At 41.6% G+C, this 27,923-nt stretch overlaps 1 protein-coding gene across 1 annotated transcript in view; it reads right to left on the bottom strand.

Moving 5' to 3' along the window:
* Window positions 1–26,878, bottom strand: part of LOC141010054 (protein PALS1-like) — a 131,566-nt gene extending 104,688 nt beyond the window's left edge. Inside the window, exons 1-3 of the mRNA XM_073482840.1 lie at window positions 26,575–26,878; window positions 24,372–24,552; window positions 23,701–23,801 (exon numbers count right to left, since the gene is read on the bottom strand). Coding sequence (XP_073338941.1) covers window positions 23,701–23,801; window positions 24,372–24,552; window positions 26,575–26,751 — 459 coding nt within the window. The 5' untranslated portion in view covers window positions 26,752–26,878. The remainder of the gene's footprint in view (window positions 1–23,700; window positions 23,802–24,371; window positions 24,553–26,574) is intronic.
* Window positions 26,879–27,923: the final 1,045 nt, after the last annotated feature.

Here is a 27,923-nt window from a genome sequence, read left to right on the forward strand (position 1 = left end):
TTAATATATTTGTTTTCATGTGTCAACAGCTGGTTGGATCCCCTCCAGCCAGGCTGTCCCGGAGACTGGAGGACGACGCCCCCTCCAGCCCGGTTCCTCGGTCCAGGACCACGGACGGACCGCCCCCTCGCAGCCAGTCTCCTGCGAACAACGTACGTTACACAACTGACACGCACTCGCTGTTTACACTTGAAACGGTGTCTTGGTGGAGACATAACTACATTGTCCCCTCTGTCTGAATTTTAATATATTTGTTTTCATGTGTCAACAGCTGGTTGGATCCCCTCCAGCCAGGCTCTCCCGGAGACTGGAGGACGACGCCCCCCCCACCAGCCCGGTTCCTCGGTCCAGGACCACGGACGGACCGCCCCCCCGCACCCAAACTTCAGTGACCAACGTATGTTACTCTCTGACACAACGGACACAATCTCACACAGAACATACACTGAGATGTGTGAAGTTTAACATGTTTGTTCTCATGTGTCAATAGCTGCTTGGATCCCCTCCAGTCAGGTTGTCCTGTAGTTTGGGTGATCCGGCGACCCCCTGCTCCTCACCGGCTGCCAAGGTAAATATTATTCCTATTGAATGAAGTTCATAATGTCGTTAAAGTCTTCTTTTTACTGAATTGTTGTTGTTGTTATTTGTTCTCAGTTGGCCAGGATGAAGACCCATTCACCGGCTGGACCATCACACAGCCCTAAAGCTGCAGCCCATCCCTCTCCTCGCGCAGCGAAGGTATTGACTCGGCAACTGACACACACAACGTTGACTGTAAAATCAGCTGTAACTACATTACAGTGGTTCATTTAACATCTCTGACACCATTATCTTTCTCTGCAGTTGACAAATGTCAGTGAGTAATTGAAATAGATTTGGAAAACTTGCTGCGTTGTGTTGCCTCATGTCTAAATATTAACTGCTGTTTATGACTTGTCACAGAGCGTCTCATCACCCTCATCGACCTGCTGGCCCTGGATAATTGATGATGGACTCGCCACCGCTCATTCCCCTTCCAAACAGGTAAGGACATTTACATTCGGGTTTATCGTGGGCTCAATAAAGTGTTTGTTCGAGGGAAAAGTGTGGTTTTCTTTCATCTGAAATGCCAAAAAACTATTTAGGAAATGGAGAGAATTAATATGTTTATTATACAATTATTGTTAACAATAATAAAACTAAAAATAAAATTACAACCAAAATAACTGAACAAGTAGTTTGACACGATTTTATCAATTGTTTAAAGATGAACTCAAGTAAGGTTTTCTCCAAATTATTATCTTGGTGACTTAACATCTTGAAGTGTCAATGTGGTGAGTTAAAAATTTCAGTTGCTTTTTAACCCTTTTTAATGGTAAAACAAAAAAAACCCAACCCAAAACCAACCTGTTTGTGTGTATGTATGTATGTATGTTCAATTTATCAGGAAAATTTGGTGGAAATAATATTGTATAATTGGATAGTTATTAATTTAATGTAAGCTGCAGAAGGTAAAATGATTTTAGTAACATTTCCTTAAATTGTCAGTATGCTATGAGTAGTATTTGAAACACTTAGTTACTACAACTAATATTAATGTTAAATAGGCTTATGATTATGCTAATAAGTAATCCTTTATGATATTGATTATAATTTATCTTGTATTTCAGGTGCCGGTTATTGCGACTGTTAGGGCCAGTCATAGTCAGAGTGACATTAGGTACAGGAAGTTCTCCAGGAACCACCAGTGTACCTGCATGTCCCTGACTTTTCTTGCGTTTCAAAACCAGGGCTGTCGGTTTAACACTGCTGCCCTCGATAGAGTGCTGGCAAAGGGAGATTCCCTTTACGTAGGTGTAAAGAGACAGCTGATCCGTACAAAAACATTCCGCAGTGACCATCTCACTGTGGAAGAACTGCCAAAACAAGTCCTGACTGACACAGAGGTATGTAGTGTCCACATGCCTGAGATCAGGTGTGGACTTTTGAAAGCTAGTGAAGGCCAGACTTGGTATCTGCCCCTAGCCACACAGTTAGAGTGTCTGTCAGGTGAAGTTAATCTGGCTTTAATCATAGTTAGTCCGGAGTGTATTGCAGTTTTCCGTGACCAATCAGGCAGGTATGGTGTGTTTGATTCACACTCGAGAAACGCGGTAGGCTTACCTTACCCCCACGGAACTGCAATTATGAGGACGTTCTCAGAAATTGGTGACTTGGCTGACCACCTGCACAAACTCTTTGCGAATCGCGGACCTTCTGCAAGTTACGAGTTTGTGCCGGTGTCATTTGAAGCCGTTGGTTCCAGAGAACGCCCTCAGGCATCTCCTGCGGACAACGTATCCAGGACAGCTCTCCCACCAGCAGCAGAGCCCGTCCTTAAGACGGCTCGAGCGCGACCAGCGGCGGAGCCCGTCCTCAAGACGGCTCGAGCGCGACCAGCGGCGGAGCCCGTCCTCAAGACGGCTCGAGCGCGACCAGCGGCGGAGCCCGTCCTCAAGACGGCTCGAGCGCGACCAGCGGCGGAGCCCGTCCTCAAGACGGCTCGAGCGCGACCAGCGGCGGAGCCCGTCCTCAAGACGGCTCGAGCGCGACCAGCGGCAGCAGAGCGTGTCCTCAAGACCGCTCCTGCACCAGCAGCAACGGACTATTTAAAAAAGCTGCCAAAGCGTCTGCGAAGAAGAGCGACGCGGAAAGCCAGCAGAAAACACACGTCTGTCAACATGTCTGGTGAAGAAGAAAAAAGGAAAAAATTGCAATATCAAAGGAAAAAATACAGCACCTGTCCGGAATTTAGAAGAAACAAACTCCAAGGACAACGGAGAAGATACGCCCAAGACGGTCTACCTCAGAAACAGCGGTCCTTCAGATGTTACAAAGACAAGAAAGTTCAAGACAAGAAGAAGGAAGAAGTCCTCCGAAGATACAGAGAAGATGCCACGTTCCGCGCCAGACAGAAGAAGGTCATGACTGACAGATACCAGTCAGATACAGCGTTTCGGAGCAGACACAAATTTGGCATGTCTCAGAGATACAAGACAGATCAAAGCTATAGCCAAAAGCTAAAGCAAAATTTCAGTATTCGATACCACACTGATCCGGAATTTAGACGTCGTTTCAATCAACGTTGCAACCGGCAGAGAAAAACCACATTGGACACCAATGCTGCCTTTAGTGTGTTTTACAAGATGCGGAAAGCTCTAAAAATCAGACGCAAATACAGAGAAATTGTGCACCGCCGCCCCAAGCCCCTGATTGATCCGGTGATGGAAGTAGCCATAGCCGTCTTTCGTGAGTCCATTAGCCATGGACCCACATACATTTGTACGGTTTGTCACAGAGCCATGTTTCCTAATCAGGTCAAACAATGTAAAAGACAAAAATATAGGGAGCACGCAAAAGTGGCGGCAGCATGCTTAACGAGGAAATATGTTCACTTTTGCGACAGCGAGTGCTCTAGCCCTTGCTCTGTGACACAAGAGAGACTGCGTGAGTGGATATGCGAGACCTGTGACAGCCACCTTGGCAGAGGACGCATACCACCCATGGCAGCCGCAAACAATTTAGAGTTGGCGCCCATCCCCACAGAATTGGCTACGCTTAATATGCTTGAGAGGCAGCTGATTTCCAAAATCCTTCCCTTTGCTAAAATTGTTGCTCTGCCAAAAGGCCAACAGAGAGCAGTCCACGGAGCTGTTGTGTGCGTTCCAGCAGAGGTGCAATCAATCGTCAACAGTCTCCCAAGGCCCAGAGCAGAAGCGCAGCTGCTTCAAGTCAAATTGAAAAGGCATATTAAGTACAAAGGTTACCAGCACTTCTACACCGTCGATATGAAGAATGTGCTGGCTGCCCTTGCAAAATTGAGAGAAACGCATTCAGAATACCAAAACGTGTTTATCGACGAGACTGCCACTTTTGAGGGTCTGCTCGAAGAGGACGAGCCGCGACAACGAGAGCAGCCCGGCATCCCAGACGACGACGGGGATGTAGATTTGGAGGAATTCTTTAGCAGTCAAAATGAACCGGCACCGTTCCAGGCAGCTGAGGAAGAGCTGAGACCGCAGCCCAGCTCAGAAGAGGAGCCCATCCCAGACGACGACGGGGATGTAGATTTGGAGGAATTCTTTAGCAGTCGAAATGAACTGGCACCGTTCCAGGCAGCTGAGGAAGAGCTGAGACCGCAGCCCAGCTCAGAAGAGGAGCCCATCCCGGAGGACGACAGGGACGTACAATCGGATGATGTCTTTCGTATCGAGGAGGAGCCGAGACGGGAGCCCATCGGCGAAGAGGAGCCCGTCAGTGAAGAGGAGCCCAGCATCCCAGAGGACGACGTCGACGTAGATTTAGAGGAGATCTTTAAAATCGAAAACGAACCGGGACAGTCGGAGGCGGCCGACGAGGAAGAGGAAGAGGAGGAATTGAAACCAGGCCTCTCCCTGGACACTTGCATGCAGCCCCCCGACATTGCACAGGAAATCCTTTCCTACGGCGACGGCGTATTTAGCGTTGCCCCCGCGCAAGGCAACAAACCGGTCGGTTTTTTCAGCGTACCCAAATTAGAGGCCATGGCTTTTCCTGTGCAATTTCCGACAGGAGAGAACACGTTAGACGAAGCTAGAAGCGTCTCCCTGTCCCCGAGCCTTTATTTTAATTGTAGGCTCTTTGCTGCAGACACGCGTTTTGCAAGTGACCAGAGTTACCTTTTCTTTGCGCAGTTTGTTACCGAGACACACCTCGCGACCAACAGTATGTCTATACAAATGCGCAAAGGAAAGTCCAAAACCAGAGACGGCCGTAGGATCAACAGCGTCATGCTCCAAGACAAGGACGAGGTCGAACGGCTCGTTATGAACCAAGACGCGACCAGGTTCATGCAGCCTCTTAGAGGCACTCCAGCCTATTGGAACAAAACCCTCAGAGACGTCCACGCGATGGTTCGTCAAATTGGAAAACCGACATTTTTCGCCACGTTCTCTGCTGCGGAGATGAGGTGGCCCGAGTTCATAGGGGCCATCACAGCTCAGCAGGGTGAACGACAACAACAACCGTTTTCAGATTTGGATTGGAAAGAAAAATGCGACATTCTGCGAAGTAACCCCGTCACAGTAATGCGCATGTTTGAAAAGAGAGTCGAAGCTCTCATGACAAGCCTCATCCTGTCTCCCGCGCAGCCGATCGGCGAAGTAGACGACTATTTTTATCGCGTCGAGTTCCAAGCCAGGGGAAGCCCGCACATCCACATGCTGATTTGGATCAAAGATTCGCCTAAATTCGAAGACGCCTCCGATAGGGAAATTATGGAATTCATAGATCGGTACATCAGTTGCAAAATGCCCGACCCTGACAAAGATCCGGAACTCCACAGAATAGTGTCAGAGGTTCAGGTGCACAGCAGGAAACATTCAAAGTCCTGTAAGAAGGGTAATGTAGCCTGCAGGTTCGGCTTTCCAAAATTACCGATGGATAAAACGTTCATCACCAGGCCCCCCACCATCACTTGTTACCAAAGAGAAGATCAAGACGACGCAGACTTCGAAGCGGAACTAGCGGAGCAGAAAAAGGCCCTCGCCGACAAAAGGAAATTGGCTAAAGAAACGCTCCAACCAGTTAGAGATCTGCTTATGGATCCGGCCGCTTCGTTCAGCAGTTTGACAGACTTGCTTTGCCGGTGCAATTTGACCTACGACGAATACATGACCGCCGCGCAGCGCCTGGCAAACAGCAATGTCGTGATGCTGAGGCGCCATCCAAACGATTGTTGGGTTAATGCCTACAATCCCGATTTGCTGAGAGCGTGGAACGCAAACATGGACATCCAATACGTCATAGACGACTATAGCTGCATCATGTACATGATGTCGTACGTGACCAAACCGGAACACGAGATGACGGAATTTCTCAACAACGTCATCAAAGACGTCAAGCAATCTGACGTCAATCAGCGCGACGAAATGAAGCAAATTATGCAAGCCTACGCCAAACACAGAGAGGTCAGCGCTCAAGAGGCCGTAGCTCGTACCTGCAGCTTACGCCTCAAGAAGTGCTCCCGATCCGTGGCCTTTATTCGGACCGACGAGGACGGCGTTAGAATGAGTCACCCCATGGGTAGACTAGAAAAAATGGACCCGCAGTCGGAGGACGTATGGATGTCGGGGTTGCCTGAGAAATACGTTAACAGACCTCGCGATCGAGAATTTGAAGGCATGTGCCTGGCCGAGTTTGTGTCGGAGTACAGGGTGCTCTACGGCCATCAAATAGAAAGCCCGAACGCAATTTTACTTTTAAACGATCAGGGATATATCCAAAAGAGAACCGTGGGAAAACCGTCGATCATTAGATTCACGCGCTTCTCTGAGGAAAAACATCCAGAAAAATTTTACAGACGGCTGCTGAAGCTTTATCTGCCACATCGATCCGACGCCGATCTGACAGATAACGCGCACCCCACTTACGAAGCCTTTTACAAGTGCGGCGAGAAGTGGGGTATGTCAGTAGAGCAAATAGTGGGGCGCAACAAAAAACGATACGAGGGCCAAGGGAAAAAATTGGACGCCGCGTTTCAACAGCTGGAGATGTGCGGTCCTCTCGTGAACGCTTGGAACTCTTTTGCGCCCGAAGTGGAAGTGGAGCGGCTGGAGTGCATGGCGGAATGTGAACCTCGCGATCGGGAGCATGACGGCGAAGACGTCCCGGAATTCGGCACTAGGCAGGACAAGGGGAGCTCCGTTCCTAAGATAGAAGCTCCAAAGTTGAGTCCCGACGTCGTCCTCAAAATGTTTCAGGGTCTCAACGAGACTCAGGCTTCCGTTTTCTACAGCGTTCGACAGTGGTGCTTTGAAACGGTCTGGGGCCACAGTCCAGAACCGTTTTATTACTTCCTGTCGGGAGGGGCTGGATGTGGCAAATCGCACGTCATTAAGTGCATTCACCACGAGGCAACGAGAATTCTGCGTGAGCTCCCGAGATTTCGGGACGACGCAGACATGTCCCAACCCGCGGTGCTGCTGACCGCGTTCACGGGTACGGCGGCATTTAACATATCTGGCAACACGTTGCACTCGCTTCTCAAATTGCCGAGGTCCTTGAAGCCACCTTATCAAGGTCTCGGAAATGCACTGGACGAGGTCAGAGCCACGCTGGCGAACGCTGAGATTCTCATCGTCGACGAGATATCCATGGTCTCCAAAGAGCTGTTCGCCTACGTTCATTGGCGATTTCAGCAGATCAGGGGTAATCGGAAGCCGTTCGGAGGCATGTCTGTCCTCGCCGTAGGTGACTTTTACCAACTGCCGCCACTTGGTAAAGCCAAGCCGCTGTGTGTGTACGAGGAGGCCGAGTTTGATCTCTGGAAGGATAACTTCAAAATGGTGACCCTGACGGAGATCATGCGCCAGAAAGACGATCGAGCTTTCGCCGAACTCCTGAACCGTCTCAGGGTGAAGCAAAAGCAAGATCCTTTGTCGGACGACGACAGGCTCCTGCTTACACAGGCAGTGGCTGATAGTCAGCATTGTCCAGCACAGGGTCTCCACATCTTCGCCACAAACAAAGAAGTCGACCGTCACAACGCCGACATCGTGACTGCCTCCTACGGGAATGCGATTGGCATTGCAGCTCGCGATTTTAGAAAAGACCCCACAACTGGCTGCATGACGTTTGTGTCTGGGCAAATTAAAGGACACAAGCGGGACTTGCCCGACAACATAATGGCGGCTCAAGGAGTACGCGTTATGTTGATCCGAAATTTAGACGTGGAAGACGGCCTTGTGAACGGTACATTTGGAACCGTTTCGAACATTGTCACCGAAGACCCACAAGGCGTGAAGATGATCGGACTCCTGCTGGACAATCCTACGGCGGGACAGAGATTCCGCAAAAAAATGTTAGGTCCCTCAGATCGCTCGGTGTACATCGAGAGATCTGAGGAGAACCTAAGTAACCGCAAGGGGGTCGTTCGGCGCCAGTTCCCCCTCAGGTTAGCGTTCGCGTGTACGACGCACAAAGTTCAAGGAATGACCGTGCCCTCGGCCGTTGTGTGTCTGAAGCGCGTTTTCGAGCCCGGCATGGCGTACGTCGCTCTCAGCCGCACAACGTCGCTTCGAGGTCTCACCATCCTTGACTTTGATGAGAAAAAAATTTACGCTGACCCCAAGATCAAGACGGCTCTGGAAACCATGCCTCAAGCGTCTTTCCAGAGCTGTCGACCCTTGTTGACTCTGTTGAAATCTGTAAAGCAAACTCCAAAGGTTTTGACGATCGTCCACCACAACACCCAGGGTCTGCCGTGTCACATGGTGGACCTGAAATCGCATCACGAGCTCCGACAAGCTGACGTCCTCTGCCTCACGGAGACTCATTTGTCGGGCTCCTCTGTTGCTGACGATTTTCAATTGGAGGGCCACGCCGTGTTCACGCGTAGCAGGCGGCTGTCTTACAACACCTGCGTGAACATGGCCAAAAAAGAGGGAGGTGGAGTTGCCATGTACTGCAGAGACACCGTTCAAGCAGAGCCTCGCAGGTACATGCAACACGTCACTGATTTGGAGTTTGTTGTCCTTAAAGTTGAGGCTCCGGTCAAAGTGCTAATAGCGACTGTGTACAAACCGCCAAGTTTTCAACTGGGAATCTTTCTCCCAAACTTGGAAAAGCTCTTGGACTCATTGGAAATATCAGATCAGCAGCCCATCGTCGTTTGTGGCGATTTTAATGAGGACCTACTTTCAAAAGGCACCAAAACTATTCGAGATTGGTTTCAGTCCAGAGGCTACACTCAATTGGTAGTTGATTCGACGACCGAAAAGAACACGCTGATTGACCACATTTATATTTCGCGTCCCGATAAATGTCTTCAATCGGGTGTTCTCCAAACCTATTACAGTTACCACAGTCCAGTTTATTGCGTTTTGACTGACCAGTAGCCTCTCCAGCCGTAATGTCAAAGACCTGTTGTGCCACGTTTTACAGTGTACTTGTAATGTCAGCTAATTATCAATGTTAAATTATGCCTTCATCTGTTTAGTCTTGTTTAGTCTAATGTAATTGTTTTATATATCAGTGTTACAGTGGCGTGTCTTGGCTGGAAATACTTTATGTAAATGTCTTTTTATATATGTGTTTGTGTATTTATTTTAGAATGGGGTCAGCATTTTTTTCTCATAAGCTAAATTTGTAATTATTAAACTAATAATTATGTACTTGTAATTATGTATATTATGTACTGTAATGATGTATTTAATTTAATTATGCAATGTATTTTTTTTATTGTAGTTTTGTTTTTTGTTTTTTTTCTGCTGGGTTGTTGTCTCCACTATGTTGCAGGGAGGAAGCTGAAGATCCAGCTGAGATGCAGACCAAGCTGCATGTCTAACCAGGTCCATCACAAAGTAAGGGTCATTCTCTCTCTCTCTCTCTCTCTCTCTTTTTTTTTTAAAAGTGATTCGCTTGCATCGAGTCATTTCACTCAATCATGATTTCTTTGTCTTTCTAGGATGATCCGGTGAGAAAGACCCCCAGAGGACTTCAGCAGATCTCTCTACAGCGAAGACAACAACCCAGAAGAAAAATAAGGGAAGTAAGATTTGGTTAAATTCTCAACTTTCACTTCAGTCTTTGAAACCTGTAACCAATTTGTCTTTTAAATCTGACATTTACAGACAGCAGGAAGAAGACCTCCAGAGGACTGCAGCAACAATAAGGGAAGTAAAATTTTGATATATTCTCAACTTTCACTTCAGTCTTTGAAACCTGTAACCAATTTGCCTTTGAAATCTGACATTTACAGACACCGGGAAGAAGACCTCCAGAGGACTGCAGCAACAATCAGGGAAGTAAAATTTTGATATATTCTCAACTTTCACTTCAGTCTTTGAAACCTGTAACCAATTTGTCTTTGAAATCTGACATTTACAGACACCGGGAAGAAGACCTCCAGAGGACTGCAGCAACAATCAGGGAAGTAAAATTTTGATATATTCTCAACTTTCACTTCATCTTTGAAACCTGTAACCAATTTCAGTTTGAAATCTGAAATTTACAGACGGCAGGAAGAAGACCTCCAGAGGACTGCAGCAACAATCAGGGAAGTAAAATTTTGATATATTCTCAACTTTCACTTCAGTCTTTGAAATCTGTAACTAATTTATGTCTTTTTAATCTGGCAACATTTATACAGATGGCGGGAAGAAGACCTCCAGAGGACTGCAGCAACAATCAGGGAAGTAAAATTTTGATATATTCTCAACTTTCACTTCAGTCTTTGAAATCTGTAACTAATTTATGTCTTTTTAATCTGGCAACATTTATACAGATGGCGGGAAGAAGACCTCCAGAGGACTGCAGCAACAATCAGGGAAGTAAAATTTTGATATATTCTCAACTTTCACTTCAGTCTTTGAAATCTGTAACTAATTTATGTCTTTTTAATCTGGCAACATTTATACAGATGGCGGGAAGAAGACCTCCAGAGGACTGCAGCAACAATCAGGGAAGTAACATTTCGGTAAATTCTCAACTTTCACTTCAGTCTTTGAAATCTGTTACTAATTTATGTCTTTTAAATCTGGCAACATTTATACAGACAGCAGCAAGAAGACCTCCAGAGGACTGCAGCAACAATAAGGGAAGTAACATTTCGGTAAATTCTCAACTTTCACTTCAGTCTTTGAAATCTGTTACTAATTTATGTCTTTTAAATCTGCCAATATTTATACAGACAGCAGCAAGAAGACCTCCAGAGGACTGCAGCAACAATAAGGGAAGTAACATTTCTTTAAATTCTCAACTTTCACTTCAGTCTTTGAAATCTGTTACTAATTTATGTCTTTTAAATCTGGCAACATTTATACAGACAGCAGCAAGAAGACCTCCAGAGGACTGCAGCAACAATAAGGGAAGTAACATTTCGGTAAATTCTCAACTTTCACTTCAGTCTTTGAAATCTGTTACTAATTTATGTCTTTTAAATCTGCCAATATTTATACAGACAGCAGCAAGAAGACCTCCAGTGGACTGCAGCAACAATAAGGGAAGTCAGATTTTCGTGAAATTCTCAACTTTCACTTTTATCACTCCAGGAAGAAGGCCTCCTCTGCTTTTTTTGAAAAAAAATAAATGTTATCTCTGTTACAAAATGACGGTGTATGTCTGTTTATTTATGTTCCAAGTTTAGTTTTAGTTTGTAACAAATGCCATAGATGAAGATGCTGAGAATGAATGGTAGGTGGTGAAATGAATACATTGTAGCATTGCATTGTAGTATAGTATCATAGCATTGGCAATCCTCATTTCTCATTGACAATGAATGGGGCTGTGTCGAAAAAAATGAAACTTTCTTTTTCAAAAATCAAATCATCAATGTACATGGGGTTCACACGCGCACACACACAGACATGCAGCGCAGCACATCCCACTCTCGCGATTTCCCAACGGGAAATTGTCTAGTTTTTATTATTCTTCCTCCCGCTTTTTTTTGGCATCTAACTCACCCCGCAGCTTTGAGCGCACACACACAAAAAATATATCAAAAAATGCGCCTCGTCCGGACTCGGTGTGCTATTATTTTTATCTTCCAAAAGTTAATTTTTCGCGTCGTAAGACGCGAAAAACGAAAAAAAATTCCCATAAGGAATGAATGGGACGACGAAAAAAAACTCAAAAAATCTCAACAAATCGGCGACGTTTTTCAAACATCTCCCGCTCTGCCCCACATTCACCTACAAACTCCATTCCAACTTTAAAACGTAGCCACGGGTCTTGTCTATGTAAGTTGTATTTGAAGTTTTTTCGCACGATGTTTCGTTTTTGACCTATGACCCTTGGTGAGCGGTGAGAAATTTTCGAAGAAATCTGGAGTTTATAATGGGTGTGTATTGCGGAATGTTCGTGCAGAGCCTGCTGACAGAGTGCGGGGAGACTCAGAAAAACTCTCACAACTTTTGTCTTTCTCTGATGACCACAGCCACAAATTTCACAGTAGGACAGTAATTTCTTCACCAAAATGTAGCCACACTTGTCTTCTTTCTCACAATGTGTCAACTTTTTCTGTGGGATTTACGGTTTTTCCTTTATCTGCCTCTGACCGACAAGAGCACCTGTCAACTGCTCCATTTACTCCAATGTTAATCGGGAGGAGGATTTTTCAGGATTTTTCCAAACTGCACCTGTTTTTAACTCGCTCCCATTACCACATTTTAGAAGCTAGGACCACAAAAAATTCTGGCTGTGTTCTTTAAGGCCTTTCTGGCTTGATGGTGAAGAAATTTTGCCGATATCATGTTTGGTTTTGAAGATATAGCCCTCTTTTCACGTCCTACATGTGAGCAGAATTCACTCTCAAATCAGCTGTCACCTGTGCTCACAGGCTGCTGGACAACCATCACCGTGGCAACCCAGCTCAACTGGGCCCACAGACAGAGTGAATGGGACTTTCAAAACACAAACAGACTCACACAGGCACGCACACACACACACACACACACACACACACAGACAGATGACAGACAAACACAGAGACAGACAGACAGATAACACACACACAGACAGGGAGACGACAAACAGACAGACGACAAACACACCCATGCTCACAGACAGACAGACACACACAGACACACACAGAGACAGACAGACAGATAACACACACAGACACACACACACACACACAGACAGGCAGACGACAAACAGACAGACAGACGACAAACACACCCATGCACACAGACAGACACACACAGACACACACACAGACAGATGACACACATGCACACACACACACAGTATCTCAACATTTCAACTATACTTAATGATTATCTTTTCATTCATTCAAGCCAGGAACTCACACAGAGACAGACAGACGACAGACACACACAGAGACAGACAGACGACAGACACACACAGAGACAGACAGACAGACAGACAGACAGACAGACAGATGACACACACACAGACAGACACACAGATGACAGACACATATGCACACACAGACAGGCAGACACACAGATGACAGACACACACAGACAGATGACAGACAAACACAGAGACAGACAGACAGATAACACACGCACAGACAGGGAGACGACAAACAGACAGACGACAAACACACCCATGCTCACAGACAGACAGACACACACAGACAGACACACACAGCGACGGGCAGGCAGGCAGGCAGACGACACAAACACACACACAGACAGACACACACAGCGACGGGCCCAAGCGCACATCCCACTCTCGCGATTTCCCAACGGGAAATTGTCTAGTATATTATTATTCTTCTTCCGTACGTTTTTTGGTTCGCTTCTCCTCCTACAAATTTTGAGCTACAGAAACCATTAAACTATCAAAATGTTCAGCTCGTTGAGGACATGATGGCGTGTATTTTTGGTTTTTCTATCTTTTATACTTTTGGAAATATTCAGCTTTTTCTGCAAAAATTTTCCCATTCATCCTTATGGGGATTTTTTCAAATTTCATTCTGCTACTACTTCAGCATACGTTCAGCTATTGAAACCGTTCAACTATCAAAATGTTCAGCTTTTTAAGCTCTTTCAGCCTTGTACTTTTCAGCTTTTTAGCTTTTCAACTTTTTCAAATATTCAGCTTTTTCAAAAAAAAAATTAATATGGATGCAAATGGGCAAATCTTCAAATCCTCTTCAAAACTCATCCACTTTCAACCTCTTCTGGTCCCTCATACTTTGAGCTAGAGACACCATTCCAACTTTAAAAGAGTCACAAGACCTTGAACTATTGGGCATGTATTTCACTTTTTGAAAATCTTTTACGGTTTTGAAATAATCACAGTTTTAGTTTTAAGGATTTTTAACTGGTCTTCTGGTTTTATAATGGGTGTGTATTGCGTGAGCTAGAGTGCGTGACATCATCGCTAGAGTGGAGAGCAGCTGCAAAAACTTTAGAAAAAACTGTCTTCAGCTTGATTTGGGTCCCACATCGTTTACTTCACATGGACAATATATACATAGAAATGTAGGAAATCTTGTTGGCTTTCAGATGATGGTCTTATTTCAGATGTAGGACCTAAACTTTTGGCTGTAGAGGCCCTCGAGCAACAAGCACTCCAGCAACTCCCCCATAAGCCGCAGTGTTAACTTTGAGCCTAAATTTCTGGAGTGGAGCAGACGGTACCGGTTTTGTCTCTCGCTCTCGTGCCCTCATTTTTCACTCTACAGAAATAAAAAAGACATGACTGGGTTCAGCAATGTCTCCTGTTACTCACTGTATACATTTTTTGGCCATAATCATTACACTTTTTTCTAGACCTGCAGGTGTTTGGGAGGTGTTTTCCCATTCATTCTTATGGGGACATTTTCAAATTTCGTTCTGCTACTGCTCCAGCTTATGTGCAGCTACAGAAACCATTCAACTATCAAACTGTTCAGCTTTTTGAGCTCTTTCAGCCTGTTACTTTTCAGCTTTTCAACCTTTTCAAAAATTCATCTTTCTGCCTTTTCAACTTTTTCAAATATTCAGCTTCATGTTCAGCTAGAGAAACTGTTCAACTATCACAATATTCAGCTTTTTCAGTCCATTAAGCCTTGTACTTTTCAGCTTTTTCTGCAAAATCTTGACCATTCATTCTTATAGTTTTATGCATTTCCAGCAGCACGTTCAGCAGATTTCCGAAATCTCTTCAGCTGTCAGCATTCACACTGTATTTTCGCAGGAAATGCAATTTTTCTAGTTATTATTATTCTTCTTCCGTACGTTTTTCAGCTCTCTTCTACTCCTACAAATTTTGAGCTACAGAAACCATTCAACTATCAAAATGTTCAGCTCATTAAGGACATGATGGCATGTAATTTTGGTTTTTCTATCTTTTATACTTTTGGAAATATTCAGCTTTTTCTGCAAAAATTTTCCCATTCATCCTTATGGGGATTTTTTCAAATTTCATTCTGCTACTACTTCAGCATACGTTCAGCTATAGAAACCGTTCAACTATCAAAATGTTCAGCTTTTTAAGCTCTTTCAGCCTTGTACTTTTCAGCTTTGTAGCTTTTCAACTTTTTCAAATATTCAGCTTTTTCAAAAAAAAAATTAATATGGATGCAAATGGGAAAATCTTCAAATCCTCTTCAAAACTCATCCACTTTCAACCTCTTCTGCTCCCTCATACTTTGAGCTAGAGACACCATTCCAACTTTAAAATATTCACAAGACCTTGAACTATTGGTCATGTATTTCACTTTTTGAAAATCTTTTACGGTTTTGAAATAATCACAGTTTTAGTTTTAAGGATTTTTAACTGGTCTTCTGGTTTTATAATGGGTGTGTATTGCGTGAGCTAGAGTGCGTGACATCATCGCTAGAGTGGAGAGCAGCTGCAAAAACTTTAGAAAAAACTGTCTTCAGCTTGATTTGGGTCCCACATCTTTTGCTTCACATAGACAATATATACATAGAAATGTAGGAAATCTTGTTGGCTTTCAGATGATGGTCTTATTTCAGATGTAGGACTTAAACTTTTGGCTGTAGAGGCCCTCGAGCGACAAGCACTCCAGCAACTGCCCCATAAGCCGCAATGTTAATTTTGAGCCTAAATTTCTGGAGTGGAGCAGACGGTACCTGTTTTGTCTCTCGCTCTCGTACCCTCATTTTTCACTCTACAGAAATAAAAAACACATCACAGGCTTCAGCAATGTCTCCCGTTACTCACTGTATACATATTTTGGCCATAATCATTACACTTTTTTCTAGACTTGCAGGTGTTTGGGAGGTGTTTTCCCATTCATTCTTATGGGGACATTTTCAAATTTTGTTCTGCTACTGCTCCAGCATATGTGCAGCTACAGAAACCATTCAACTATCAAACTGTTCAGCTTTTTGAGCTCTTTCAGTCTATTACTTTTCAGCTTTTCAACCTTTTCAAATATTCAGCTTTCTGCCTTTTCAACTTTTTCAAATATTCAGCTTCATGTTCAGCTAGAGAAACTGTTCAACTATCACAATATTCAGCTTTTTCAGTCCATTAAGCCTTGTGCTTTTCAGCTTTTTCTGCAAAATCTTGACCATTCATTCTTATAGTTTTATGCATTTCCGGCAGTACGTTCAGCAGATTTCCGAAATCACTTCAGCTGTCAGCATTCACACTGTATTTTCGCAGGAAATGCAATTTTTCTAGTTATTATTATATCTTCCGGGTCAGAAAGTTTGGCCCTTAACTCCTTCAACATATCGTTCATAATTTCAGAGATATTCAACGTTTTTCGGCCATTTTTTTCCATTCAAGCAGATGACGGAATGTTCAAAAAATCCCACATTTCACACTTTTTCAAGCATTTTCAAAGCTCATCTAATCATTCACACTTCCAGATAGAAACTCCATTCAAACTCTGAAATATTCCACTATTTGTCTACATTCAAGCCTGTATTTATCTTTCTCACAGCATTTATACTTTTTGCACAGTCGCAGTTCAAACATTGGTAACTTTTCAGCCACTTTCAGATTTTTGCATTGGTGTGTATGGGGTGGAATGTTGACAGCCAGAGTGGAGGAGTCAACTGACAGAGTGGGGAGCAGCTCAAAAAAATTCAGAAAACCTCGTCTTCAACTCGCGCTTGCTTCCACAATTTTCACTCCAGCAGAAAAATGACGACATCAGCTTGTAGGAAAACTTGTGCTGGTCGCTAGAGTGGTTCTCTGGAGGCAATCGGACAAAAACTTTTAGCTCTGTGGGCGTTTAACTGACAGGAACACCGACCAACTGCCGCATTAACTCCCATGAAAATGATAGGAAAAATATCTGGAGGCAGGCAAACACATCCACTTTTCTGAACTGCTCCAGAAGACACATTTTTGACCACACACACAGAAAAATTTCACTAAATGTTTACAAGACTCTCATAGTTTCGACCATATCATTATTTGAGTGATAGCAGTTACTGTTTTGGATGGAGAAGCATGTTAATGTGAGGTGAGCCTCAGCTAAAATCACTATTAAATCAACTCTCACAGTCCGTTACCGCGACCACCCTGGTTACCATCACCGTGGCAACAGAGATCAATTGGGCCAACAGAGAGAGACAGATTTATCAATGAGTCAGTATAATACACACAGTGATATACAGACTATGTTTCCAAACATTTTAACTATATTTAACTATTATCTTTTCATTCATTCAAGCCAGAATCTCCATCTAAATATTTAAATGTTCCCAATCACTGATGCATTGACATTTATTTCACTTTTCAGTCCCATTCAGAGTATTTGATTCATTCTCACTGTAACATCTCTTCATACTCCAGTTTGGCTCACAGCTTATATTCAATTTTTAATCCTTTATTCTCACCCAACTATTAGGAAGCTTCATTGTCTTCAGACGAGACTTCAAATAAATTCAAGCGACCAATTCAGTTTGGCCTTAGCTTTTCAACAAACCCTAAATTATTTCACAGTTTTTAGATATTCTGGACATTATTCAAAGTTTTCAAAGCCAGCAATCCGCATTTGGCGTCAGCTCTTCAAAAACCTTAAAATATTCAACATATTTCATATATTCTTGATATTATTCAAAGTTTTCACAGCCAGCATTGCGCATTTGGCGTGAGCTTCTCAACAGGGAGCATTCACAACCGCAAGTTCTTCAGAACTTGCCTTCTCTAGTTTAAATTACCATTTCATTTATTCACCCTGATTTATCTAGTTAATAAACATATTTAACCGTATGTCGTTGTCTGTGCAGGTTTGTTTTTAATGTGGAGAACCGATGGAAACTGTAGAAATCACTACTTAATTTATGAGATTGAATACATTAATTTAAAATTGATTAGAATTGTTACAAGTTAACCTTGTCCAGTCGGATTTGATTAATTCCCTCCGGATTATTCAAACAGACAAAACAACGGAGGTGGTGCCCCATTTACGAGTGTTTTATTGATCGCCAGTGATTAATAAATTACATTTATTATTAGTGTATCTCCTACACATATTTATTTGGGGGCTGGGAAAATGTATTTTTTTGTTTGAGACATGGCGTTAGGAATAGAGCAAGCTGGTCTAACAACCATTTACTAATGTTTGAATGTAAAACAGATATGAAGAAATGATGAATAAGCTGAGATTTGCATCTTACAATGGCCTAAATCACCCTATAAAAAGAAAGAAAGTACTAAATCAGTAAAAGAAATTTAAATGTTCAATTGCTTTACTACAAGAAACACAGACAGAGGACAGAGGAAGAGAATAAAAAAGTTAAAAAGGGAATGGATAAATCAAGTGTTTTATGCATCTTATGGTAAAAAAAAGAGGGGTTACTATATTAATTCATAAAATCGGTACCATTCGTCCTTGAGAACATCATTAAAGATACAGAAGGAAGATACATCTTGATTGTGGGCACTATAGGAGATACTCTTATAACAATTGTAAACATCTATGCCCCCAATAAAGATGATGGAAGGATTTTTAAGAATATAGTAAATGTGATAGTTAGTAAGGGGAGTGGAACAATGATAATAGGTGGGAGAATGCTTACTAATATGATTCAAGAAGCAGGACTAGCAGATCCATAGAGAGACAAAACCCCCCAAAAAAGAGATTATACATCCACACAAAAGTTATTCAAGGATTGATTTCTTTATCATTTCAAAGCAACATCTGCATAACGTTTTGGATTGCAAAAATGAAGCTATAACAATAAGTGACCATACACCAGTTATTCTATTAAATATTGGAGACTTAATACATCAATTCTACCAGATCAAGAAGTATTGAATGAACTTAGAAAAAATTTAGAAGAATATTTCCTGCTGAATGACAATAATGAAGTAACACCCTCAATTCTTTGAGAAGGTTGTAAAGCAGTTATACAGGGGAAGATGATAGAAATATCTTCAAGGCTGAAAAAAATAAGAATGAAAAAACAGAGGGAACTTGAAGAAAACAAGAACAAACATAAAATGACATTCAATAAAGAAACTCTTTTGGAATTAAAAGAAACTAGAAATTGGATGAACTTTTGACATATAAGGCAGAAGGAGCTATACGCTTTTCAAAACAGAGGTTTTATGAAATTTCTAAAGGAGATGCCCCACAAACGGAAGCTATTATTTCTGTATTATATAAAGAAGGTAAAGATCCAACTAAATGTGATGGGTACAGACCGATTAGCCTGTTGTGTAACGATCTGAAAATACTAACCAATATTCTGGCACAAAGAATACAAAAAAAGGCTGCAAAATTGATTTAACCTGATCAAACAGGGTTCATTCCTTTTCGGCAGGGGGCAAATAATATTAGAAGAACTATTAATATCATATCAAGTGCCCAAAAGAACAAACAAATATCTCTCTTGCTCAGTCTTGATGCACAAAAAGCATTTGACAGAGTCAAATGGGGCTTCCTACATGAAACACTTAGAGTAATTCACTTAAATCCAAACAGGAAGACACAAAAAATCATGGCAACCAAAAGAAAACAGAACATGTGGTCACTGCTCGACAGGTGAGGTTGAGACAGAGATGCACTTTCTCCTACAATGTAAAGCATTCAACGAAACCAGGAACATTTATTTTAATAAATTTAATTCGGTAATCTCAGAGTTCAAAGAGCTGAACGACATATCAAAATTAAAAATACTCCTGGGAGAGGGAGATAGGGCATACCTTGCTGCCCAATATGTGTCAACATGCCACAACATGAGGGACAGTGAGTGACCGACACGCACACTGTATATACTGTATATATAATTTATGTAAATCAATCTTGGTGTTGTGTTGGTGTTGTTATTTGTTATGTTATGTCCGAATGTTTGGACAGATGCTTTGGCAACATTGTTGTTAAACTTTCATGCCAATAAAGCCCCTTTGAATTGAATTGAATTGAAAATAAAGTATTTGGATTAAATTCCATCTTCAATAAGTGGATAAAAACTATTTATAACAACCCAAAATCCTGCATTAGAGTGAATGGGTGCTGCTCAACTTTTTCCCCCTTGAAAGAGGGGTTAGACAGGGCGACTGTCTTAGTCCCTTATTATTCGTGATTAGTATAGACCCTCTAGCTGAGACCATAAGGAACAATAAAGATATAAGGGGAATAACTGATGATGGACATAAAGAACACAAACTTTATTTCACATCACTTTTTGCGGTTGATATACTTGCACTAATTAGTAATCCTTCATTATCCATCCCTGCTTTAATGAAGGATTTAAATGACTATGGAACAATTTCAGGATTTTTGATTAATGAAACAAAAACTATTGCAATGATGCTTTATGGAGAGAAGTCAGTTGAATGGGTTTAAATACTTGGGAGTGGTAATAACACCATTGTCATCCCAATTATTTACAGCCAACTATGAAAAACTGTTAAGGGAAATAAGACAGGATCTGAAAAAGTGGAAGATCTTACCTCTGTCATTAATGGGTAGAGTAGAAACTGTACGAATTAATATTTTACCACGCCTGCTTTTTATGTTTCAGTCACTTCCATTGATAATCTTAAAACCCACTTTCAAATCTTTGGATAAAATGAACTTTATTTGGCAAAACAAAAAGGCAAGAATAAATTATAGAAAGCTGCAATGTTCCAAAAGGGACGGAGGTTTGAATTTACCCAGTTGGCAAAATTACTATTGGGCAGCTCAACTCAAGGCAATTATGGGTTGGATTACAGAAGATATAGATTCAATATGGGTGGGAATGGAACAGAACTCCTGCCCAATCTCTCTAGGTTCTCTACCATTCCTGAGTCAAACAGATTGGAAAAAACTTAAAATAAAAAAAGAATGGGTTCAGAATACCTGGAAAATATGGAATAAAATAAAGAACAAATTAAAAATGCAAAATACAATGTCAAGAGCTATTAAAATTGCCACGAATCCAGATTTCCATCCAACTAGTATGGACATTGGGTTTAAAAAATTAACAGAAAAGGGGCTGGTATATATTGGCCAACTTTTTGATGGGCAAATATTCAAATCATTCCAACAATTAATTCAAGAGTTCAATTTATCTATAAATGATCACTATAAATTTCTACAGGTCAGACATTATCTTCAGAAAAATAAAGATCGGGAATATATTCAAGTGATCCCTCTCACATTGAGCAGCTTTTTATAATTTGTGAACAAAAAAAGTTGAAAAAGGAAATTATCTCAAGATTTACAACATGATCTTAAAAATAAGGATTTAGAGAGTAAAGAAAGATGGGAACTTGAACTGAATACTGTAATTGCTGAAAATGAATGGAGTGAAACTTGCTTGTTTGGTCATAAATTAACAAATAGTCCAAATTGGAGGGAGTTTGACTGGTAGGTAAAAACTAGGTATTTTAGAACTCCGGTTATAATGGCCAAATATGGAAAATCGACAGGGTTGTGTTGGAGGGGTTGTGGCCAACAAGGTGACCATATGCACATACTATGGGCTTGTCCAAATATACAGGGGATCCTGGAGGATGTTCAGAAGGAAATAGAATGAATTCTGGGTGTGAAATTGAACCTTGATCCGAAGTTATATGTATTAGGCATCCCAGTAGGAATCCAAACTGAGAAAAATAAATTATACTTACTACGGATCCTTCTCATGATAGCTAGAAAAAACATCACAACCTTATGTTTGCAGCCACAACCCCCCAATATCATACAATGGCAACAAAGGGTGAACGAGGTGTTCATAATGGAAAAGGTCACAGCTAAAATACAGTTGAAAATGAATGCTTTTGTTGATGTCTGGACACCATGGATGTTAGCCATACCTAAAACAAAATGTTAGATTATGACTGCTATCTCTCATGAGAGTATGTTTTTTTATTTTTTTTGTTTTTTCTCTCTTTCCTTCTTTTTTTTTCTTTGTTATTATTGGTATGTGTCCTTCTAGTTTATTGCTTGTTTTCTCTGTAGTTTGTGGATGTTATGAATTGTACATGAATTAAGAATTTAAATGAATACATGAAATGCACGATACAAATAAAAAGTAAGAAAAAAAGAAAAGAAAAAGAAAACAGTGGTGTTGCCTGATGGTTTGACTGATGAATGGAAGGTCTAATAATGGTATGTCTTTGCATAGAGCTTGTTCAGTTTCTAACCAGAGAGAGTCTAATTTGGATGAGTTGAGCCAATTTAGTGAGATATTTCAGTTGATTGGCAAGGTGATAAAGTTCAAAGTTTAGAGTTTCCAGTCCACCCTGGGATTCGGCTTATGTAAAGTTGAGAGTTTTTCCAGAAAAAAATTTTGATGGCCGAGTTGAGGGATTTGAACCTTGAAGTGTCAGGAGATATTGGGATCACTGAAAATAAATAGTTTATTTTTGGGAGAGTTGACATTTAGACCTTTGGTGTTCTTCCAGAAAGGGATATGGGTAGGTTGGTCCAGTGATTTAAGTTGTCATTTACGGATCTGAATTGTGGAATTGAAATTTTGACTGAACAATTCTGACAGATTCGAGGATCTATTAATGCCAAGATATTTGATATTGCCTGTGGTGAGGTGATAAGGTGATGCCCAGGCTGCCACTTCCCTTTCATCCATACCGAGTGGTAAGATGGTGGATTTTGACCAATTTACTGAGTAGCTGGAGACGCAGAGAAAGATTTTATAACAGGAAAGCATTCTTGGAGGGATTGGTGAGGGTTCTGAAGAAGTAATAACACATAATCTGCGTAAAAGGCCAATTTTGTGTTTTGTGGTGGATGTTTGAATACCTCTGATGTTGATGTTGTTTTGGTGTACTGCAGTAGCTAAAGGTTCAATGAATAATGCAAATAGTGATGGAGTGAGAGGACATCCTTGCCTGGCCCCATTGTGCAGAGAAAAGTTTTGTGAAATCAACCCATTGGTGGTGATGGTGGCCATTGGTGATGTGTAGATTGCCCTTAACCAATTAATAAATGACTCTCCAAACCCACATTTTTGTAATGTTTAGAATAAGTATTTCCAGTTAACTCTATCAAATGCTTTTTCTGTATCAAGTCAAATGATTTGGGCGTTGGATTTTTGGTTATTGGAAAACTGCATCAGGTTGAAGGGTTCAAGAGGAGGGTGATCATTGTGGTGTTCATTGATTGAGGTATTTTGGAGGAGCTTGAAAGTTCATCTATCTTTCTTATGAATAAAGGTGAAATGGTAATCAGGAAATGTTTCTAGAACTCAGCAGGGAAGCCATCTGTTCCGGGTGATTTGTTATTGGGCATACTTATTAGTGCACTGTGAAATTCTTCAGGGGATAAGGGTTCATCTAGAGTGTTAATTTGTTCTTGTGTGAAATTGGGAATGGTTACAAATGACAGAAAGATGAGTCCTTTCTGTACTGCTACATGATAACTTTGAGCGCATCCTCAAAAACCTTGGTTTTTGGGTGTGGAGAAATGCCAGCTTGTGGACAGAAAGCCCAAACCCTTTTCAGATTTAGCAGGTATAGTGAGTGGACATGATCCAAGTTGAACAAAACTTGAAATAGCAGCTTTGTTTTTATTGGCTTCATATTTTTACAGTTAATTATCCCTTCTAAAAGCCTAATAGACAATTCGACCAAACAACAGGCATTGGAGGCTTTTGGGCCCTGACAAAGGGTCCAATATTCAAGGGGAAACATTTGTTGGCTTTAGGCACAAAAAGATCCAATGCTGCTGCTGTTGTCATGGATGCTCCAGCTCAGACAGCAGTGATGACACTGCTTCACCTTCATAAATCCCATCTACCTCAAAGTTTGAAAAATACCACACTTACATACTGACTGGAAGCTCTGTCCATCTAATTCCCTTTATATTACCTTGTTTAGTAGTGCAAGAACCAGCTCTATGTCATTCTGACTCTGCTGGTCGGACAGGCAGCCTCGGACCTGCTTCAATGACAGCAGCAACTCCTCTAACTCTGCAGGAAAAACACAAGCACTCACATGAATGACTATGGCTTTGAAAAATGGGAGAAAAAAAATCCAATAACTTTAAAATGAGAGATTTACTTTACTATCAGACGATGGTAGAAGACGGCCTGCTTGTCCTGTCTTCAGATTAATGCAAGTGTGGAAGACTGCATCTCATTTCCTAGTTCAGGCTTTTGTTCTACATTGTGTGTTCCTGTTTTAGTGATGTGTGTGATAACATGTGTGTCAACACCACCACCCCTAACAAAGTTTTAATTAAGTCGCCCTCAAGAGCCTCTCATGTCCTTCTTTCCCTCCCTGAAGAATTCCCTCCCTAATGGCAGACATGTCTTCCTTACATTTCTTTTCCTCCCAGCCAGCTCTCTCTCTGTCTCTTTACCTTCACTGCTTTGCCTTCTCTTCATCTTTCCTTTCCTTTTTTTAAAATGACTTGAAGTTTGTAACATCCATTTCACCTCTACCCCTTATTCTTCCCTTTCCCTCCTGAGAGCTTCAGTACACAAATGATGTAAAGTTCTACTCTCATCTGTGTGTGTGTGTGTGTGTGTGTGTTTTACCTAGCAGTGCATGTGTGTGCTGGCTGCCGAGTGCTGGCTGCTGCTGCGGTGTGTACGAGTCTTGCAGGAATGTGGGGTTGTCGATGCCAATGTGGGGATGCTGGGAGAGCTTCCTGAGTCTAAGCGAGGCGTTCAGGTCCAGCTGCCGACCTTCCTCCTCTCTACGACGACGAAGATCCTCCTGACAAACAAATGCATCATAGATATCATTCTATGTGATATGTGGTTTTTAAATGCAATATATTCTTCTACCATTCAGACTTTCTACATTGATACACTATTCACATCTTTATGCTTAATTCCTTTGCAAATTCTTCTTAGGCTGAAAATCTGCTAATCTGTGACCAAGACAGTTATTGGTTATCAGTTAAGTAAAACAAAAATGCCTAATGACAAAAATGACCTAATTTCTCCATGGAAATATGCAGTTTCATTATATCCATTTAAACAATAAACTAACTTTGGATCTGTACTTGTTGACATGTGATTGGTTTAAGGATTTGTCACTTTAAGTCAGCAGTAAATTAAGTATCCAGACCTTTTACTTAATGCGGGGGTTCTCAGTTCTCAGCCAATGCACTGGAAGGAGAATTAACTTAACTTACATGCTTTTGATGATGGGGTAATCAACACAAACAAAGGGAGAACATCCTACCTCTACAAAGAGTGGCTCTGCCCTGGAGGTGTCAGTGCTAACCACTGAGCCACCATGAGAAACTTGAAGTAAGTAGTAAGAAGTAACTGTTTAAAAATGATACTATTGGTCAATATATCTAATCTGTTGAAAAAGTACAACAATACATTGAATTTGTATTATAATTTTTGACAGTCAGTGAAATAAATGTAATCAAACAAAAAACAAACAACAAAATAAAAGCTCATTTATGATCCATAGATCATATCACAAGGAGCTTTGTCATCCAGTCATGACAATGCTATTCACAGTGTGCATACACATACCAAGTAAGGGTACACAGACACTTTTAATGTCCACATTGACAACACTGAATGTTTGATATCAGTGTTTCCCACACATTCATTTATTTGTGGCTGTCAGCCACAATATCAACATTGGCCGCCACATACTGATTTTCTGTTTTTGAAGCCGTGCATCCCGTTCTCACTCACTCAACACAGTGCATCCGTCAGTGAATAGCATGATGTTACATACTCAGATACAGTGGATGGGGGTGTGGTTTTTAATTTGCCGGTAAAACCAACAAAGAAGAGGAGGGTTAGGGTTAGGGTTACTATTTAATGCAGTTGGCTTGACCGTAACTTCCTCTGCAAAGAAGACAGCTGGCCTCATTGTCGAAATCAAGCCCCCACAAAGAGCGCCAGGCCTTGAAGCCAGTTTTTGTTGTGGCCAAGCCGTTTAATTACATCGTCATGTGATGCAACATTGTGAAAGACGCGTCTGTAAAACTGTAATAAAAGCCGCACAACCCCCGCAAAATGACCTGTTTTACTTTCAGAATTTGAGCAATTCAGTCCAATAAAATTAGCTGGGCGCTAAACCAGAAGTTAGCTGGCTCACACCCTTTGGCACCCCAGCTGGACAGCCACCACCACAATTAAAGTCTGATTCTGTGGGAAACACTGGATATCTTATATTTAATATTTAAACTGAAAACATGAAATGAAAACAGACAAGTCATTCGAGTCATCATGTCCAAAGTCAAGTCAAGTCACAAGTCTTTAACTTCCGAGTCAAGTGATAAGTCATTTATTTTCTGTCAAGTCAAGTTGCAAGTCATCAAAACAGTGATTATGGGAATGTAGGTTCCAGTGTTTCCAGGTTTGACTTATACAAGAGAAGGATATATTGAAATCTGTGTCATGTGAATCCCTAAACTGCATGGAAGTTGCTAAATAATTGACCTTTTAAAGGAAACATCATTCCTTTCTTTGCCTTGTTATAGTAGGGAAATTATCTCTAGTAATTATTAACCTATCATATGTTTTGACATTTCAAGATATTTTGACATCAAATTTTATTCTGAAATTCAGTGCAGTAAAAGTTTAGAAGAATATACAATGAAAAAACGTAGTTACTGTACTTAAATGCAACTCTGAGGTGCTTTATTTTACTTGAGTAAATGTACTAGTAACACTCTCAACTAAAGGAAACATATGCATAATAGGCTGACTGGTTGATACTGGTTGATAATTATGATGTGAGTGAGTGAGTGAGTGAGTGAACCTGGTGCTGTCGTATCCTCTCCAGCTGTGCAGACCGTCGGAATGGTAGCATCCGACTTCCCAGCTCTCCCGGACAGTCAACGGCCATTTCCCGGTGCTGCTGTTCTCCCCTCAGCTCTTCATCTCCTCCTCCTCCTCCCTCCCCGGCAACATGGCCGTTCAGATGGGAGGTTGTCATCCCTCACACACAAAGAGCCCAAAGTGGGTGTGTTGGTGGATTCCAAGGATGTTTAGGTAGGTATCTCTATATATCTGGCAAGTCTATAAAGGCAGTTCAGTAAACAGGGTGACCATGATACCTTCACCTGTGGAGAAAGCAAGAAAATTATGTCATTAATCTAGTCTGACTGGTGACATTGTGCATCCCAACATTCTTCAAACATAGATAAGAAGACAACTGCATTATAAGAGAAGGTGTCCTTGTTCCAATTTAGCAGTGATATTTACTGAATTAGGCCATCAGCCCCATGTTTTGTGAACCGTGACCTTATTTTTACCTGTGACCAACAGACTGGTTTGATTGCTCAAACACAGGATAACTTTGTGTTCAAAAGTTTGTGGTTTGACAAGACATGGTCAACACCGACACTTAGAGCAACCTCACAATTGACTGGTGGACAGACTGGTCAATGGTCTGGCTAAGAAAAATAATGCGTTTTTTGAAAATGAAAGTATGTTAACCTATTCTACTAGGACTCCCAAATAAAAGTGTGAATCTAAAAATTAGCATAACATGATCTCTTTAAGTTTAATACACCATTTAATCAGTTAAGTATACTTAACTGATTAAATGGTGTATCAAACTACCGACTGATATACCAACTTTTACTGACAGGGAAGTGATGTGGTAATGTTTCCAGATCTCAAATATTAATTTTGTGAGTAAGATGTTATCATCAATAAAATTGTCAAAAAAAAATGGAACAAAGTTTCATACTTTTATTTGGGGGTCCTCGTAAAATACTTACATACTTTCATTTTCTTTCACTTTTTCTCATATGGTGCATTGCTGCAGCAGCCCTTTTCACACTGTCTTGAAACACTCCGTTTTAGCTACAGAGTGAGACATCTCAGTTCAATCTTTGGCGAGAGTTACTATTACCTAATGGGGAGGATGTAGCCAATCAGAGGCATAGTAGGGCGGGTCATGCCGAGCAATGTAGTGTGATCCAAAATAATACCGCTACAGCTGTATGTCTGCTGACTGACTGGAGTGTATATATTTTAAATTATATTAATATATATATTTATATAACAGCTGTTACATAGTGACGCACATACATTACAGAAGTAAAGGCTGAACTCCAAACCAGGCATTTCAGGCAGTGCAGGAGCAGTGTTTTCTAGAGC

This window comes from Pagrus major, chromosome 16 (genome assembly GCF_040436345.1).
Source record: "Pagrus major chromosome 16, Pma_NU_1.0".
Taxonomy (NCBI): Eukaryota; Metazoa; Chordata; class Actinopteri; order Spariformes; family Sparidae; genus Pagrus; species Pagrus major.